Source organism: Tachyglossus aculeatus, chromosome 11, assembly GCF_015852505.1.
Source record: "Tachyglossus aculeatus isolate mTacAcu1 chromosome 11, mTacAcu1.pri, whole genome shotgun sequence".
NCBI classification, from domain to species: Eukaryota; Metazoa; Chordata; class Mammalia; order Monotremata; family Tachyglossidae; genus Tachyglossus; species Tachyglossus aculeatus.
Genome location: NC_052076.1, coordinates 29,609,725 through 29,625,704, shown reverse-complemented (window position 1 = coordinate 29,625,704; position 15,980 = coordinate 29,609,725). Strand labels below are relative to the sequence as shown.

General features: G+C 48.6%; 1 protein-coding gene across 1 annotated transcript; it reads left to right on the top strand.

The window, feature by feature from the left end:
* Positions 1-1,764: 1,764 nt before the first annotated feature.
* Positions 1,765-12,638, top strand: BTG4 (BTG anti-proliferation factor 4). Its single transcript, XM_038754689.1, has 4 exons — positions 1,765-2,070; positions 9,442-9,579; positions 11,922-12,117; positions 12,279-12,638. Exons 1-4 carry the CDS (start codon positions 1,898-1,900, stop codon positions 12,462-12,464), a joined length of 693 nt encoding a protein of 230 aa, XP_038610617.1. The 5' UTR covers positions 1,765-1,897; the 3' UTR covers positions 12,465-12,638.
* The last annotated feature ends 3,342 nt before the right edge of the window (positions 12,639-15,980 follow it).

Below are 15,980 nucleotides of genomic sequence, written 5' to 3'. Positions count from 1 at the left end.
TTCTAGACTGTGAGCCCGTTGTTAGGTAGGGATTATCTCTATCTGTTGCCGATTTGTACTTTCCAAGCGCTTAGTCCAGTGCTCTGCACACCGTAAACGCTCAATAAATACGATTGAATGAATCTTCTAGACCGTGAGCCCGTTGTTGGGTAGGGACCATCTCTATATGTTGCCAATTTGCACTTCCCATGCTCTTAGTCCAGTGCTCTGCACGCAGTAATTGCTCGATAAATATGATTGAATGAATCTTCTAGACTGTGAGCCGGTTGTTGGGTAGGGATTATCTTTATCTATTGCCGATTTGTACTTTCCAAACCTTCAGTCCAGTGCTCTGCACACCGTAAGCGCTCAAATACAATTGAATGAATCTTCTAGACTGTGAGCCCGTTGTTGAGTAGGGACCGTCTCTATTTGTTGCCGATTTGTACTTCCCAAGCGCTTAGTTCGGTGCTCTGCACACAGTAAGATGCAGGTGGGCAGAGTGGGCCTCAGGCCTTGGGCCGGGGGTGGGGGGGATCCTCCCCCATTTTCCCTACTGAGCTCACCTCCTCCAGGAGGCCTTCCCAGACTGAGCCCCCTCCTTCCTCTTCCCCTCCTCCCCCTCCCCATCCCCCCTGCACCTGTATATATGTATATTCGTTTGTACGTATTTATTACTCAATTTATTTTATTTGTACTTATTGATTCTATTTATTTTATTTTGTTAATATGTTTTGTTTTGTTCTCTGTCTCCCCCTTCTAGACTGTGAGCCCACTGTTGTGTCGGGACCGTCTCTATATGTTGCCAACCTGTACTTCCCAAACGCTTAGTCCAGTGCTCTGCACACAGTAAGCGCTCAATAAATACGATTGAATGGACGACTCTATTTTATTTGTACTTATTGATTCTATTTATTTTATTTTGTTAATAAGCTTTGTTTTTTTCTCTGTCTCCCCCTTCTATTCAATTCAATTCAATCATATTTATTGAGCACTTACTGTGTGCAGAGCACTGTACTAAGCACTTGGGAAGTACAAGTCGACTAGACTTCTAGACTGTGAGCCCACTGTTGGGTAGGGACCGTCTCTCTAGGTTGCCAACCTGTACTTCCCAAGCGCTTAGTCCAGTGCTCTGCACACAGTAAGCGCTCAATAAATACGATTGAATGAACGAATGACTAAATACGATTGGACGAATGAATGAAAGTAGACAGCTGTCAATACCACCAGAATGCCACGTTGCTTCCCCACCTCAGAAGCGCTTAATCAATCAATCAATCATATTTATTGAGTGCTTACTGTGTGCAGAGCACTGTACTAAGCGCTTGGGAAGTACAAGTTGGCAACATCTAGAGACAGTCCCTACCCAACAGTGGATTGAATGATTGAATGTCAATGGTTGGCAGCTGGTTGGCGACCCCCACCTCATAAGCGCTTAATAAATCATCATCATCATCAATCGTATTTATTGAGCGCTTACTGTGTGCAGAGCACTGTACTAAGCGCTTGGGAAGTACAAGTTGGCAACATATAGAGACAGTCCCTACCCAACAGTGGATTGAATGATTGAATGTCAATGGTTGGCAGCTGGTTGGCCACCCCCACCTCATAAGCGCTTAATAAATAGGATTGAATGATTGAATGTCAATGGTTGGCAGCTGGTCGGCGACTTCAAGCCTTAAGGGTTTGGTTTCTATAAAGCCCAGGTTTGGGGGCTGGGGGAGGAAGGGTTGTGGTTCTGCCAGAGGGAGAGGGGGTGGTCAAAGAGGGCTTTGGGCCTAGTTCGTGTGACCCCTGTGTGTGTGTGGAGGGGATCAATTGATTGATTGATCGATCAATCGATTGTGGGGACTTGGTGGCCGAGCCCCAGAAGAGCAGCTGGAGTGTGAGGGTCACTGTGTCCGTGGGTCCCGTGGGCATGAGGGACGAGATTGCCGCCACCGTGTTCTTCGTGACGCGGCTGGCGAGGAGGCACGGCCAGCTGAGCCAGGAGCGGCTGGATGAGTTTGCCGGCCGGCTGAGCAGACTACTGCTGGACGCCTACCAAGCCCACTGGTACCGCCACCAGCCCTGCCGCGGACAGGCCTTCAGGTAGGACTTGAACCCGGACCCGATGACGACGATCTCCCCCTCGTCCTCTAACCCCACTGTCTTACCTCCTTTCCTTCCCCACAGCACCTGTATATATGTTTGTACATATGTTTTACACTATTTACTTATCTATTTTACTTGTACATATCTATTCTATTTATTTTATTTTGTTAATATGTTTGGTTTTGTTCTCTGTCTCCCCCTTCTAGACTGTGAGCCCACTGTTAGGTAGGGACTGTCTCTGTATGTTGCCAACTTGGACTTCCCAAGCGCTTAGTACAGTGCTCTGCACACAGTAAGTGCTCAATAAATTTGATTGATCCGCGCCTCGGGGGAAGGAGGCCGGGCTCAGGGGCGGGGTTTCGTGAGGGGTTTTAATTCATTCATTCAATTGTATTTATTGAGCACTTACTGTGTGCAGAGCACTGTACTAAGCGCTTGGGAAGTACAAGTGGGCAATGTATAGAGATGGTCATTCATTCATTCAATCGTATTTATTGAGTGCTTACTGTATGCAGAGCACTGTACTAAGCGCTTGGGAAGTACAAGTGGGCAACGTATAGAGATAATAATTTATTACTCTATTTTACTTGTATATATTTATTCTATTTATTTTATTTTGTTAATATGTTTTGTTGTCTGTCTCCCCCTTCTAGACTGCGAGCCCGCTGTTGGGTAGGGACCGTCCCTAGATGTTGCTAACTTGTACTACCCAAGTGTTTAGAACAGTGCTCTGCACACAGTAAACACTCAATAAATACAACTGAATGAATAATAATAATAATGGCATTTATTAAGCACTTACTATGTGCAAAGCACTGTTCTAAGCGCTGGGGAGGTTACAAGGTGATCAGGTTGTCCCACGTGGGGCTCACAGACTTAATCCTCATTTTACAGATGAGAGAACTGAGGCCCAGAGAAGTTGTGACTTGCCCAAAGTCACACAGCTGACAATTGGAGGAGCTGGGATTTGAACCCCTGACCTCTGACTCCAAAGCCCGGGCTCTTTCCACTGAGCCACACTGCTTCTTGATCAATAGTGTGCAGAGCACTGACTAAGCGCTTGGGAAGTACAAGTAGGAAACATATAGAGATGGTCCCTACCCAACAACGGGCTCACAGTCTAGAAGTCTGTGCCAAGCACTGTTCTAAGCACTGGGATAGATACTATCAATCAATCAATCATATTTATTGAGTGCTTACTGTGTACAGAGCACTGTACTAAGCTCTTGGGAAGTACAAGTTGGCAACATATAGAGACAGTCCCTACCCAACAGTGATCAGGTTGTCCCACGTGGTGCTTGCAGTCTTTATCCCCATTTTACGGACTAGGGAACTGAGGCACAGAGAAGTGAAGTGACTTGCCCAAAGTCACACAACTGACAAGTGGTGGATCCGGGATTAGAACCCCTGACCTCTGGCTCCCAAGGCTCTTTCCACTAAGCCAAGCCATTCAATCATATTTATTGAGCACTTACTATGTGCAGAGCACTGTACTGAGTGCTTGGGAAGTACAAGTGGGCAACACATAGAGATGGTCATTCATTCAATCGATCGTATTGAGCGCTTACTGTATGCAGAACACTGTACTAAGCGCTTGGGAAGTACAAATGGGCAACATATAAAGATGGTCATTCATTCATTCAATCGTATTTATTGAGCTCTTACTGTATGCAGAGCACTATACTAAGCGCTTGGGAAGTACAAGTGGGCAACATATAGAGATGGTCCCTACCCAACAGTGGGCTCACAGTCTAGAAGGCTCACAGCTCTGCCCCCTTCGGACCCCCAGACAGCCCCTTTCCAGCCACGCTGTGATGCCCGGGGGGCACACTCGCCCCCATCTTTTCATTCATGCATTCATTCAATCGTATTGAGCGCTTACTGTGTGCAGAGCACTATATTAAGCGCTTGGGAAATACAATGTACATGTCATGTATATGTTTGTATGAATTTATTACTCTATTTGTGCATATTTATTCTATTTATTTTACTTTGTTAATGTTTTGTTCTGTCTCCCCTTTCTAGACTGTGAGCCCACTGTTGGGTAGGGACTGTCTCTATATGTTGCCAACTTGTACTGCCCAAGTGCTTAGTACAGTGCTCTGCACACAGTAAGCGATCAATAAATACGATTGAATGAATGAATACAAGTTGGCAACATATAGAAACGGTTCCTACCCAACAGTGGGCTCACAGTCTAGAATAATAATAATGATGATGATGTCTGTCTCCCCCTTCTAGATGGTGAGCCCACTATTGGGTAGGGACCATCTCTATATGTTGCCAACTTGTGCTTCCCAAGCGCTTAGTACAGTGCTCTGCACACAGTAAGAGCTCAATAAATACGACTGAATGAATGAATACAAGTTGGCAACATATAGAGACAGTCTCTACCCAACAGTGGGCTCACAGTCTATAATAATAATAATAATAATGATGTCTGTCTCCCCCTTCTAGACTGTGAGCCCACTGTTGGGTAGGGACTGTCTCTATATATGTTGCCAACTTGGACTTCCCAAGCGCTTAGTACAGTGCTCTGCACACAGTAAGTGCTCAATAAATACGATTGAATTGAATAATGGCATTTATTAAGTGCTTACTATGTGCAAAGCACTGTACTAAGCGCTGGGGAGGTTACAAGGTGATCAGGTTGTCCCACGGGACGGGGTGTGTGTGTGTGTGTGTGTGTGTGTGTGTGTGTGTGTCACAGTCAGGTTTTGTTAGGGGCGGGGTCTTGTGAGGGGGGTTTGCGAGGGGTTTCTGCGGGGGCGGGGTTTGGGGGTTGTGAGGGGGACGGTCTTGTGAGGGGTTTTGGAAGGGGAGGGGGAGTTTGTGAGGGGGAGGGCTTTGGGGGCCTGAGGGTGGGGTTGGAACAGTGCTTTGCACAAAGTAAGCGCTTGATAAATGCCATCATTATTATTGTAAGCGCTCACAAAATACCGCCGATTGAAAAGGGCCTGCATCGGCTCCTCCTCCCCTTCCCATCCCCTTACTGTGGGGGTTCCTCAAGGTTCAGTTCTCGGTCCCCTTCTGTTCTCGATCTACACTCACTCCCTTGGTGACCTCATTCGCTCCCACGGCTTCCTCTATCATCTCTACGCTGATGAAACCCAGATCTACATCTCCGCCCCTGCTCTCTCCCCCTCTCTCCAGGCTCGCATCTCCTCCTGCCTTCAGGACATCTCCATCTGGATGTCTGCCCACCACCTAAAACTCAACATGTCCAAGACTGAACTTCTTGTCTTCCCTCCCAAACCCTGCCCTCTCCCTGACTTTCCCATCACTGTTGACGACACTACCATCCTTCCTGTCTCATAGGCCCGCAACCTTGGTGTCATCCTCGACTCCGCTCTCTCCTGCACCCCTCACATCCAAGCCATCACCAAAACCTGCCGGTCTCAGCTCCGCAACATTGCCAAGATCCGCCCTTTCCTCTCCATCCACACCGCTACCCTGCTGGTTCAATCTCTCATCCTATCCCGTCTGGACTACTGTATCAGCCTCCTCTCCGATCTCCCATCCTCGTGTCTCTCCCCACTTCAATCCATACTTCACGCCGCTGCCCTGATTGTCTTTGTCCAGAAACGCTCTGGGCATATTACTCCCCTCCTCAAAAATCTCCAGTGGCTACCAATCAACCTACGCATCAGGCAGAAACTCCTCACCCTGGGCTTCAAGGCTGCCCATCACCTCGCCCCCTCCTACCTCACCTCCCTTCTCTCCTTCTCCAGCCCACCCCGCACCCTCCGCTCCTCTGCCGCTAATCTCCTCACTGGGCCTCGTTCTCGCCCGTCCCGCCCTCGACCCCCGGCTCACGTCCTCCCCCGGGCCTGGAATGCCCCCAATCCCTCTGCCCATCCGCTGCGCTAGCTCTCTTCCTCCCTTCAAGGCCCTACTGAGAGCTCACCTCCTCCAGGAAGCCTTCCCACACTGAGCCCCCTCCTTCCCCTCTCCATTCCCCCCACCTTACCTCCTTCCCTTCCCCATAGCACCTGTATATATGTGTATGTGTTTGTACGTATTTATTACTCTATTTTATTTGTACATATCTATTCTATTGTTAATATGTTTCATTTTGTTCTCTGTCTCCCCCTTCTAGACTGTGAGCCCACTGTTGGGTCGGGACCGTCTCTATCTGTTGCCAACTTGTACTTCCCAAGCGGTTAGTACAGTGCTCTGCAAACAGTAAGCGCTCAAATACGATTGATTGATATTCACCCTGCCTTCAACCTCAAGGCACTTATGTCCATATCTTTTTTTATATATTTATCGACTCATCTCCCCATCAAGACTCTAAGCTATCCCCCGCCCTACCTCCTTCCCCTCCCCACAGCACCTGTATGTTTGTGCAGATTTTTTACTCTATTTTACTTGTACGTATTTACTATACTATTTTGTTAATGATGTGCATCTAGCTTTACTTCTATTTATTCTGACGACTTTGACACCTGTCCACATGTTTTGTTTTGTTTTCTGTCTCCCCCTTCTAGACTATGAGCCCGTTGTTGGGTAGGGACCATCTCTCTATGTTGCCGACTTTCATTCATTGATTCAATCGTATTGAGTGCTTACTGTGTGCAGAGCACTGTACTAAGCGCTTGGGAAGTACAAGTTGGCAACATATAGAGACGGTCCCTACCCAACAGTGGGCTTCGCAGTCTAGAAGGGGGAGACAGACAACAAAACAAAACATGTGAACAAAATAAAATGACTAGAATAAATATGTCCAAATAAAATAAATAGGGTTTTGTGAGGGGGCGGGGTTTGGGAGGGTTTTTTTAGGGGGCGGGGTCTTGGGGGGGTTGCGAGGGGAGGGCGGGGTTTGTGAGGGGGCGGGGGGTTGTGATGGGGGTTATAACAATAATACTAATAATAAGTGTCGTTTATTAAGCGCTTACTATGTGCGAAGCACTGTTTTAAGCCCTGGGGGGGTGGGGGGGGAATACAAGGTGATCAGGTTGTCCCACGTGGGAATCAGTCTCCATCCCCATTTTACAGATGAGGGAACTGATGTTTTAAGCGCTGTGGGGGGATACAAGGTGATCAGGTTGTCCCACGTGGGAATCAGTCTCCATCCCCATTTTACAGATGAGGGAACTGAGGTCGAGAATAATAATGTTGGTATTTAAGCGCTTACTATGTGAGAAGCACTGTTCTAAGCCCTGGGGGGCATACAGGGTGATCAGGTTGTCCTACGTGGGAATCAGTCTCCATCCCCATTTTACAGATGAGGGAACTGAGGCCCAGAGAATAATAATGTTGGTATTTAAGCGCTTACTATGTGCGAAGCACTGTTCTAAGCGCTGGGGGGAATACAAGGTGATCAGGCTGTCCCACGTGGGGCTCAGTCTCCATCCCCATTTTACAAATGAGGTAACTGCGGCCCAGAGAAGTGAAGTGACTTGCCCAAGGTCACACAGCAGACAAGTAATAATAATAAGAAGAAGAAGAATAATGGCATTTATTAAGCGCTTTACTATGTGCAACAGTGCAGAGCACTGATCTAAGGGCTGGGGAGGTTACAAGGTGACCAGGTTGTCCCACGGGGGGCTCACAGTCTTAATCCCCATTTTACAGATGAGGTAACTGAGGCCCAGAGAAGTTAAGTGACTTGGCCAAAGTCACACAGCTGACAATTGGCGTAGTTGGGATTTGAACCCATGACCCCTAACTCCAGAGCCCGGGCTCTTTCCACTATGCCACGCTGCTTCTCTAAGCGGGGAGTTGTGAGGGGGTGTTGTGGGAGGGTGTTGTAAGGGTGACGGGGTTGTGATGAACATCGGCCCTGCCCAACGTAAGGCGCGTCTCATTGCGTGGAGCCTGGTGCCGGAGGGTGATGCAATTTGTACTTCCCAAGCGCTTAGTACAGTGCTGTGCACACAGTAAGCACTCAATAAATACGATTGAATGAATGAAGGTGTCGGGGAGGAGTGGGGTCTGAGCAGAGGCAGCCCCCCTCCCCCGTTCGCCCCTCTCATTCACTCATTCATTCAATTGTATTTATTGAGCGCTTACTGTGTGCACAGCACTGTACTAAGCACTTGGGAAGTCCAAGTTGGCAACATATAGAGACGGTCCCTATCCAACAATGGGCTCACAGTCTAGAACGGGGAGACAGACAACAAAACATGTGGACAGGTGTCAAGTCGTCAGAAAAAATAGAAGAAAAGCTAAATGCACATCATTAACAAAATAAATAGAATAGTAAGTATGTACAAGTAAAATAGAGTAATAAGTCTGTACAAACATATAGAGAAGCAGCGTGGCTCAGTAGGAAGAGCCCGGGCTTTGGAGTCAGAGGTCATGGGTTTGAATCCCGGCTTCGCCAATTGGCAGCTGTGCGACTTTGGGCAAGTCACTGAATAATAATAATAATGATAGCATTTATTAAGCACTTACTATGTGCAAAGCACTGTTCTAAGCGCTGGAGAGGTTAACAAGGTGATCAGGTTGTCCCACGGGGGGGCTCACAGTCTTCATCCCCATTTTACAGATGAGGGAACTGAGGCCCAGAGAAGTGAAGTGACTTGCCTAAAGTCACACAGCTGATAAGTGGTGGAGCAGGGATTTGAACCCATGACCTCTGACTCCAAAACCCAGGCTCTTTCCACTGAGCCACGCTGCTTCTCCAACTTCTCCAACTTAACTTCTCTGTGCCTCAGTTACCTCATCTGGAAAATGGTGATTAAGACTGTGAGCCCCCAGTGGGACAACCTGATCATCTTGTATCCTCCCCAGCACTTAGAACAGTGCTTTGCACATAGTAAGCGCTTAATAAATGCCATTATTATTATTATATATATGGGTGCTGTGGGGAGGGGAAGGAGGTGGGGAGGAGGAGAGGAAAAAGGGGGCTCAGGCTGGGAAGGCCTCCTGGAGGAGGTGAGCACTTAGTAGGGCTCCGAAGGGAGGAAGAGAGCTAGCTTGGAGGATGTGCGCTTAGAACTGTGCTTTGCACATAGTAAGTGCTTAATAAATGCTATTATTATTATTATTATTATTATTATTATTCCAGGCCAGGGGGAGGATGTGGGCCAGGGGTCAACAGTGGGACAGGTGAGGATGAGGCCTAGTGAGGAGGTGAGCAGGGGCAGAGGAGCGGAGGGTGCGGGCTGGGCCCACTGTTGGGTAGGGACTGTCTCTATATGTTGCCAATTTGTATTTCCCAAGCGCTTAGTACAGTGCTCTGCACATAGTAAGCACTCAATAAATACGATTGATGATAAGGAGAGAAGGGAGGTGAGGTAGGAGGGGGCGAGGGGATGGACAGCCTTGAAGCCCAGGGTGAGGAGTTTTTGCCTGATGCCTAGGTTGACAGGCAGCCACTGGTGATTTTTGAGGAGGGGAGTAACATGCTGTCCCCTCCAGGTGCATCCGGATTAACCACCACCAGCAGGTCGACCCCCTCCTGGAGCGCGCCTGTGCCGAGAGCCGCGTGGACTTTGCCCACCTGGGCCTGCCGAGGGAGATGACCATCTGGGTGGACCCACTGCAGGTGTGCTGCAGGTGAGCCCACCAAACCGACCCCCAAGCAGGGCAACGGCTTAGTCGTGGCTCGGTGGAAAGAGCATGGGCTTTGGAGTCACAGGTCATGGGTTCAGATACCGCCTCTGCCAACAGGAGAAGCAGCATGGCTCAGTGGAAAGAGCTCGGGCTTTGGAGTCAGAGGTCAGGGGTTCAAATCCCAGCTCCGCCACTTGTCAGCTGGGTGACTTTGGGCAAGTCACTTCACTTCTCTGGGCCTCAGTTCCCTCCTCTGGAAAATGGGGATTAAGACTGTGAGCCCCATGTGGGACAACCTGATTACCTTGTAAACTCCCTAGCACTTGGAACAGTGCTTTGCACATAGTAAGTGCTTATTAAATGCCATCATCATCATTATTATTATTATTCTCTGGGCCTCAATTACCTCATCTGTAAAATGGGGATTAAGACTTTGAGTCCCCTGTGGGACAACCTGATCACCTTGTAACTTCCCCAGTGCTTAGAACAGTGCTTGGCCCCCTCCTTCTCCTTCCCCTCCCCATCCTCCTTCCCCTCCTCACAGCACCTGTATATGTTTGTACAGATTTATTACTCTATTTTACTTGTACATATTTACTATTCTATTTTATTTTGTTAATGATGTGCATCTAGCTTTACTTCTATTTATTGTGATGACTAGACACCTGTTCACATGTCTTTTTTTTTTTTGTCTCCCCCTTCTAAGCTGTGAGCCTGTTGTTGGGTAGGGACCATATCTATAATAATAATGGCATTTATTAAGCACTTACTATGTGCAAAGCACTGTTCTAAGCACGGGGGACTACAAGGTGATCAGGTTGACCCACGAGGGGCTCACAGTCTTCATCCCCATTTTACAGATGAGGTAACTGAGGCCCAGAGAAGTAAAGTGACTTGCCCAAAGTCACACAGCCGACAGTTAGAGGAGCTGGGATTTGAACCCACGACCTCTGACTCCAAAGCCCGGGCTCTTTCCACTGAGCCATGCTGCTTCTCTATCTGTTGCCAACTTGTACTTATAATAATATAATAATAATGGCATTTATTAAGCGCTTACTATGTGCAAAGCACTGTTCTGCAGTGCTCTGCACACAGTAAGTGCTCAATAAATACGATTGAAAGAATGAATGCTTTGCACATAGTAAGTGCTTAATAAATACCATTATTATTATTATTATTACAGTGCTTTGCGCACAGTGAGTGCTCAGATACAATCAGGTGAACAAATTGAATGAACAGCGCTGGGAGGAAAGTTGGAGCCTCTGGTGCTGCTGACTTCCTAGCAGCCAGGAGACGTAATAATAATATTAAGCACTTACTGTGTGCCAACACTGTTCTGAACACTGGGGCAGATACAAAATTATTTGTCCCACGTGGGGTCATAGTCTTAATCCCATTTTACAGATGAGGTAACTGAGGCCCTCATCCCCAGCCGCTCACTCGCTTACCTAAGGGGTCCCGGTCTGGACAGTTCATTCATTCATTCAGTCATATTCATTGAGCGCTTACTGTGTGCAGAGCACTGTACTAAGCGCTTGGGAAGTACAAGTTGCCTGCCTCGTTGGGGAGCAAAGGGAAGGGACTCTAAGCTTGTTGTGGGCAGGGAATGTGTCTGTTCATGATGATTGTGGTATTAAGTGCAAACTCTATAATAATGACGGTGTCTGTAAAGCACTTACTATGTGCAAAGCACTGTTCTAAGCACTGGGGTGGATGAAATCAATCAATTGTATTTGTTGAGCACTTACTGTGTGCAGAGCACTGTACTAAGCGCTTGGGAAGTACAAGTTGGCAACATATAGAGGCGGTCCCTACCCAACAGTGGGCTTGCAGTCTAGATACAAGGTAATCAGGGGGTTCCATATAGGGCTCACAGGCTTCATCCCCATTTTACAGATGAGGGAACTGAGGCCCAGAGAAGTTAAGTGACTTGCCCAAAGTCACACAGCCGACAAGTGGCAGAAGAGGGATTAAAACCCGTGACCTCTGACTCCTATGCTAAACACTGTTCTAAGCGCTGGGGTGGATACAAGCAAATACCGTTGGATACAGTCCCCGTCCCACATGGAGCTAACAGTGTCTAGCCCCTTTTACAGATGAGGTTATTGAGGCCCGGTGAAGTGAGTTGCCCAAAGTCACACAACAGACAAGGGGCGGAGCTGGGATTAGAACTCATGACCTTCCGAATCCCAGGCCCGTGCTCTGTCCGCTACACCAGGCCGTCGTATTGTACTCTTCCCAAGTACTTCGTCCAGTGCTCCGCACACCAGAAGCGCTCAAATGCAATTTAAGGAATGAAAGGGGGTGGTTAAGAGGCCTGGAACCGCCTCCCTTCCGTCCACCAGGTTCGGGGAGAAAAACCCGCCCTTCCCGGTGGCCGATCTGGCCGGCAGGGCCCGGTGGCAGGTAGCCCAGCAGATCAGCCGGGCCGTCGACAGGGCCACGGCGGACTACGGTTCCGGCTCCTCTTCGGACGAGGAAACGTACAGCAGGGAGCCGCGGGTCATCCCCAAGGTCCGCAACCCCAAGAGCGTGTACCAGGTAAGACCAGCCCGCTCTGCCACGTGCCTGGATGGTGCCCGGCCCTGGGGGGGGGGGGGGGACGCCGAGGCCTGGGCAAATCCCCTCTGCTTGTACTTCCCAAGCGCTTAGTACAGTGCTCTGCACACAGTAAGCGCTCAATAAATACGATTGTCTGCCAGGTGAACACATTGGCCCTACCCACCCCGCACCCGTGGCTCCTGTATTCCCGCCGGGAGGGACTGCCCGAAGGCCACCCGCATGCCTCGGTTGGGCCCAGCTGCGTCTGCTACAAGGGCCACCGAGTGACCCCTGCGCTGGCCGGACCCCGGCTCGATCGGTACCATTGGGTCAACGCCAATCACTGAGACTGTGGCCGAGCCTCCCCACCTAGGGCGGGGGGTGAAGATCGGGCCCTGGCGGGATGGGAGACGGTTTTAAACTGAAGAGATGCTTTTTTAAATGAAATTTTACGTACGATGTTTGTATGGTAGTGGGCGAGGGCGGCCTACCCCCAACCCCAGCTACGGGTGAAAAGTAAAATGGACACTAATAAATGGCATGTGACTTTTAGCCGGTGTCATGGGTTGGGGCCTGGTGAGGGGGGCTTCATCCCGGCAAGGACTTAATGGGCCTGGGATGGGGGGCTGTGCCCCCATCATCGCCCGACACTCGTGTTTCTGCTCCCTGGAAGGCGAAAGGGACTCGTGCGGGAGCAGGGAATTGAGGAGATTGAGCCCTCCCCCTCCTTTTTTTACTTTTTATTATTTTTCCTGTACTGTTAAGCATATATTCCATGCCAAGAACTGTTCTAACCGCTGCGGTAGATAAAAAGCAATCAGGTTTGATAGTCATTCATTCATTCAGTGAAATTTATTAATGATAATGATGGTATGTTAATAATAATAATAATGATGGCATTTATTAAGCACTTACTATGTGCAAAGCACTGTTCTAAGTGCTGGGGGAGATATAAGGTTATCAGGTTGTCCCACGTGGGACTCAGTTTTAATCACTTCTCTGTGCCTCAGTTGCCTCATCTGTAAAATGGGGAAGTGACTTGCCCAGAGTCACACCGCCAATAAGCGGCGGAGCCGGGATGAGAACCCACAACCTCTGACTCCCAAGCCCGTGCTCTTTCCACTAAGCCATGCCTCTTCCGAGTGCTTTTTTGGGTGTTTACTGTGTGCAGAGCACTTAGGAGGGTACATTATAATAAGCAGACCCATTCCCTGCCCGCAATGAATTTACAGTCTAGAGGGGGAGATCCACGGCCCCTATGGGTCTCATAGTTTTAATCCCCCTTTTCCAGATGTGGTAACTGAGGTACATAGATGTGAAGTGACATGCCCAAGGACACCCAGCAGTCAGGTGGTAGAGATAATAATGATAATAATGATAACGATGGCATTTATTAAGCACTTACTATGTGCAAAGCACTTTTCTAAGTGCTGGAATAGTGATGGCATTTAAGCGCTTACTATGTGCCAACCACTGTTCTAAGCACTGGGGAGGTCATTCATTCAATCATATTTATTGAGCACTTACTGTGTGCAGAGCACTATACTAAGCGCTTGGGAAGTACAAGTTGGCAACGTAGAGACGGTCCCTACCCAACAGTGGGCTCACAGTCTAGAAGGGGGAGACAAGGTGATCAGGTTGTCCCACGGGGGGCTCACAGTCTTAATCCCCATTTTACAGATGAGGGAACTGAGGCCCAGAGAAGTGAAGTGACTCACCCAAAGTCACACAGCTGACAATTGGCGGAGCAGGGATTTGAACCCATGACCTCTGACTCCAAAGCCCGTGTTCTTTCCACTGAGCCACACTGCTTTAAATGTGGTATTGTTTACTACGTGCCAGGCAGTGTACTAAGAGAGAGAAGCACCACGGAGAAGCAGCGTGGCTCACTGGAAAGAGCCCGGGCTCTGGAGTCAGAGTTCATGGGTTCAAATCCCGACTCTGCCAATTGTCCGCAAGTCACTTCACTTCTCTGGGCCTCAGTTTCCCTCATCTGTAAAATGGAGATTAAGACTGTGAGCCCTCCATGGGACAACCTGATCACCTTGTAAACTCCCCAGTGCTTAGAACAGTGCTTTGCACATAGTAAGCGCTTAATAAATGCCATCATCATTATTATTATTATTATTATTATTACTAAGCTCTGGGGAGGTGCCTCAGTTCCCTCATCTGTAAAATGGGGTTGAAGACTGTGAGCCCACCGTGGGACAACCTGATCACCTTGTGGCCTCCCCAGCGCTTTGAACAGTGCTTTGCACATAGTAAGCACTTAATAAATGCTATTATTATTATTATTACAAGCAAATCGGGTTTGATACAGTAGCTGTTCATTCATTCATTCATTCAATCGTATTCATTGAGCTCTTACTGTGTGCAGAGCACTACACTAAGCGCTTGGGAAGTACAAGTTGGCAACATATAGAGACCGTCCCTACCCAACAGTGGGCTCACAGTCTCAATCCCCATTTTATAAATGAGGTAACCGAGGCTCAGAGAAGTGAAGTGACTTGCCTAAGGCCACACAGTAAAGTGGTGGAGCTGAGATTAGAACCTATATGAGCCCAGAGCTGTGCTCTGTCCACTATGCCATGTTGGAGCCCAAGTCCTTCAGACCCCTCGGCTCATGCTCTATTCACTAGGCCACAGTGCTTATCTCCCATTTTCTCCCCCACCCCTCCGGCTCCTCCGGGTTGCGGGGAGGGGATGGCGGGGCATGTGCTGATCTGTGGGCTGCCCTCTTAGAGAAGCAGCGTGACTAAGAGGCAAGCGCAGAGGAGTCAGAGGTTGTGGGTTCTAATCCCAGCCCCACCACCTATCAGCTGTGTGACTTTGAGCAAGTCACTTAACTTCTCTGTGCCTGTTACCTCATCTGTAGAATGGGGATGAATACTGTGAGCCTCACGTGGGACAATCTGATCACCTTGTATCCTCCCCATCGCTCAGACAGTGCTTTGCACATAGTAAGTGCTTAACGAATGCCATTATTATTATTATTATTATTATTCTCTGGGCCTGTCACCTCACTGCAAAATGGGGAGTAAAGCCGTGAGCCCCACGTGGGACAAACTGATTACCTTGTATCTACCCCCAGCTCTTAGAACAGTGCTTGGCACAGAGTAAGCGCCTAACAAATACCATCAGTACTATTGAAGCAGTGTGGCTCAGTGGAAAGAGCCCGGGCTTTGGAATCAGAGGTCACGGGCTCAAATCCCAGCTCTGCCACTTGTCAGCTGTGTGACTTTGGGCAAGTCACTTCACTTCTCTGGGCCTCAGTTACTTCATTTGTAAAATGGGGGTTAAGACTGTGAGCCCCCCGTGGGACAACCTGATCACCTTGTAACCTCCCCAGAGCTTAGAACAGTGCTTTGCACATAGTGAGTGCTTAAGACTGTGAGCCCGCTGTTGGGTAGGGACCGTCTCTATATGTTGCCAACTTGTACTTCCCAAGCGCTTAGTCTAGTGCTCTGCACACAGTAAGCGCTCAATAAATGATTGAATGAATAAATGCCATTATTATTATTATTATTATTATTATTATTATTGGGTGCAGGGCGCCTCCTAGTGGCGCCAGGGTGAAGCGCCTGCAGCAAACTCTGATGGTCCTGTGCTGGACTCTGGACCATCATCATCATCATCATCAATCGTATTTATTGAGCGCTTACTATGTGCAGAGCACTGTACTAAGCGCTTGGGAAGTACAAATTGGCAACATATAGAGACAGTCCCTACCCAACAGTGGGCTCACGGTCTAAAAGGGGGACCATCATCATCAGTGGCATTTAGTGAGTGCCCACTGTGTGCAGAACGCTTGGGTGAGTACAGCAAAAGAGTTAGTAGACAAGTTTCTTGCCCGCAAGGAGCCT

Bases quoted from the DNA above. Each gene is read 5' to 3' on its own strand.
- BTG4 (XM_038754689.1), top strand. From the start codon at position 1,898: ATGAGGGACGAGATTGCCGCCACCGTGTTCTTCGTGACGCGGCTGGCG. The intron at 2,071-9,441 runs GTAGGACTTGAA...TGTCCCCTCCAG, and splicing joins TGCCGCGGACAGGCCTTCAG to GTGCATCCGGATTAACCACC. The intron at 9,580-11,921 runs GTGAGCCCACCA...TCCGTCCACCAG, and splicing joins CCACTGCAGGTGTGCTGCAG to GTTCGGGGAGAAAAACCCGC.